The sequence below is a fragment of the Meles meles genome, chromosome 8 (genome assembly GCF_922984935.1).
Source record: "Meles meles chromosome 8, mMelMel3.1 paternal haplotype, whole genome shotgun sequence".
Lineage (NCBI taxonomy): Eukaryota > Metazoa > Chordata > Mammalia > Carnivora > Mustelidae > Meles > Meles meles.
In genome coordinates, this window is record NC_060073.1 from 17,090,247 (window position 1) to 17,093,074 (window position 2,828).

The 2,828-nt window shown below is 36.2% G+C and overlaps 1 protein-coding gene across 1 annotated transcript; it reads left to right on the plus strand.

Annotated features, from left to right (window-relative positions):
- The first annotated feature begins 517 nt into the window (after positions 1-517).
- Positions 518-1,450, plus strand: LOC123949304 (olfactory receptor 4C46-like). The gene has a single exon (XM_046016705.1). The coding sequence runs from the start codon at positions 518-520 to the stop codon at positions 1,448-1,450; it is 933 nt and encodes a 310-aa protein (XP_045872661.1).
- The last annotated feature ends 1,378 nt before the right edge of the window (positions 1,451-2,828 follow it).

A 2,828-nucleotide genomic window follows, 5' to 3' on the forward strand; every position in this document is an offset into this window, starting at 1 on the left:
AGTTATACTTTTTGTCAACTATTATAAATAATCTGATACTGAGCTTTCTGTCACTGGCTTGCATTCCCTTACTGAACCTCAAATCATCAAGGCACACAAAGTTCTTCACCAAACTTGCATGCAAGAAGAGTCATGCTTCCTCCAACTCCTGTTCATCCTTCCATCCTTCCACTAATATTCTCAATTACCTTCTATGGGTCCCCATTTCCTAAGGATAAAGGAAAAATTCCTAGCTGAATACTCATAATCTTGACATCTATTTCCACACATTCTTTTCAAACTTAGCTACCAGTATCACCACTTAAAGATAATAGTTAGATAGTTCTCAGAAAATGATGTGTGCACAAAGGATCTTCAAGAATTCAGAACTTATTTCTATCTCAAAAATCTCATGAGAATCCACAAGTCCTTAGAATCTAGATATTTACTATTTATGAGATGAAAAAAATTAATAGTCAAGGTTGCATTAATCAAAAAAGATTTCTTTTTCAGGTAACGTAATTAATCATAATATGAAATGATGGAGAATAGGAACAACGTGACAGAGTTTGTTCTACTGGGGCTCACAGATAATCCAAAGATGCAGAAAATAATATTTGCTGTTGTTTTGGTTATCTACATCATCTCTGTGGTAGGAAATGTGCTCACCGTGATCACTATCACAGCTAGCCCATTATCAGGGTCCCCGATGTACTTTTTCCTGGCCTATCTCTCCTTCATTGATGCCTGCTATTCTTCTGTCAATACCCCTACACTGATCATAGAATCACTCCGTGAAAAGAAGACCATCCCATTCAATGCATGTATTATCCAAATATTTGGAGAACATTTTTTTGGAGGTGCTGATGTCATCCTACTCACTGTAATGGCCTATGACCGCTATGTGGCCATCTGCAAGCCATTGCATTACATGACCATCATGAAGCGGCGGGTGTGTGGCCTGCTAATGGTAGTGGTATGGGTGGGAGGCTTCCTACATGCAACCATACAAATTCTCTTTATCATCCCATTACCCTTCTGTGGCCCCAATGTCATAGATCATTTTATGTGTGATCTGAACCCTTTGCTCAATCTTGCCTGCACTGATACCCACACTCTAGGGCTCTTCGTTGCTGCCAACAGTGGTTTCATCTGTCTGTTAAACTTTCTCCTCTTGATGGTCTCCTATGTGGTCATTCTGCAATCCCTAAGGAACCATAGCTTGGAGGCGAGGCGCAAAGCCCTCTCCACCTGTGTCTCCCATATTACAGTGGTTGTCATATTCTTTGTGCCCTGCATATTTGTGTACATGAGACCTGCAGCTACTTTATCTATTGATAAAGCAGTTGCTTTGTTCTATACTACAATAACGCCCATGTTAAATCCTTTAATCTATACCTTAAGAAATGACCAGATGAAAAATGCCATTAGGAAATTGTGTAGTAAAAAATCTATTTTAGGTAACAAATAAATGTGCTTGGACCTCCACATTGATTCACCTCAACAAAGATCAAAAGGAAATTTTGGATGGTCTTGACAAAGGATACCTATAAAATGAAAAAAAAAAGTGACTGCTATGGATCAAAGATTTTGCATTGAAAACAACAGAAATGAGTTCAAGAAAAGGAAAAATAACACTGACCCATGATCACTTTTTGCATATTCGGACAATTCTATGAAATTGGGGCTTTGTTTTACTAGCTTCATGCATATGTATGGATTCCTAAGCTGTCATCATAATTTAATAATTAAAAATATATAGGCATTGAGCAGTAATCTCTATAACAATCAAAAGAGGGAGGCACTACCATTATCCCCATTTTTATAGGTGAGGAAACAGAAAGGGGAAAGTATCAAAATAGGAAGACTGAAGAGTCAGTAATCAGAATCTACCTGATTTCTCAGGACATGCTCTTAAATACTGTGGTACAGTGCCAGATAATGATGATAGAAAGATGATTATAATAGATACCATTTATTGAACTAGGGATTTTTTAAAAGATTTTATTTATTTATTTGATAGACAGAGATCACAAGTGGGCAGAAAGGCAGGCAGAGACAGAGGAGGAAGCAGGCTTGCCGCTGAGCAGAGAGCCCGATGCGGGGCTCGATCCCAGGACCCTGGGATCATGACCTGAGCCGAAGGCAGAGGCTTTAACCCACTGAGCCACCCAGGCACCCCGGAACTAGGGATTTTTCTGATACCACACATGTATAATATAAAATATAAGATATTATATTATGTCCTTATTATATAGAGCATACATACACATTATATGCATGTATTATATATCAGAATTATATGTAGTTATATATAATTATATATTATATGTATATTAATTAATTTCCTATAACTAAATTCTATGGCCATTTCATTAACAACTTGCTCAATTTTATTTATCCTAGTTGATAATATATCTACTATAATATTGTGGTATATAACTACTTTAGGAATATAAAAGCAATGGCCCACAGAACCCTTAAGGGGTAGGTGAAGAATATTATACCATTTTTCTAAATTTCCTTGTAGGCTTCAGAATTATTTTGTATTTCTCATGTCACCTATCTTATGGTAATAAGCCATTAGAAAATGCAATGCCTCAAATGAAAGATTATTTCAATGTCAGATAGTAATTTCTACTTTTTACTATGCACTTATAGTCCATAAAGTTCTTGCCTGACAACTAACAATAGTTTCTACAAGCAGTACAATGTCTGGTGCATGATAAATGTTGGGTTAAAAAATAAAAGTATAAAGGAAGATGAATAAGGTCAATAAAATGTAGAGAAAAAAATACTGGGAAGTAGTTATGTTTTTCCTATTTTAACTGATTCAGACTCTGAGAATT

Coding starts and splice junctions, on each gene's coding strand:
- LOC123949304 (XM_046016705.1), top strand. CDS start 518: ATGATGGAGAATAGGAACAACGTGACAGAGTTTGTTCTACTGGGGCTC.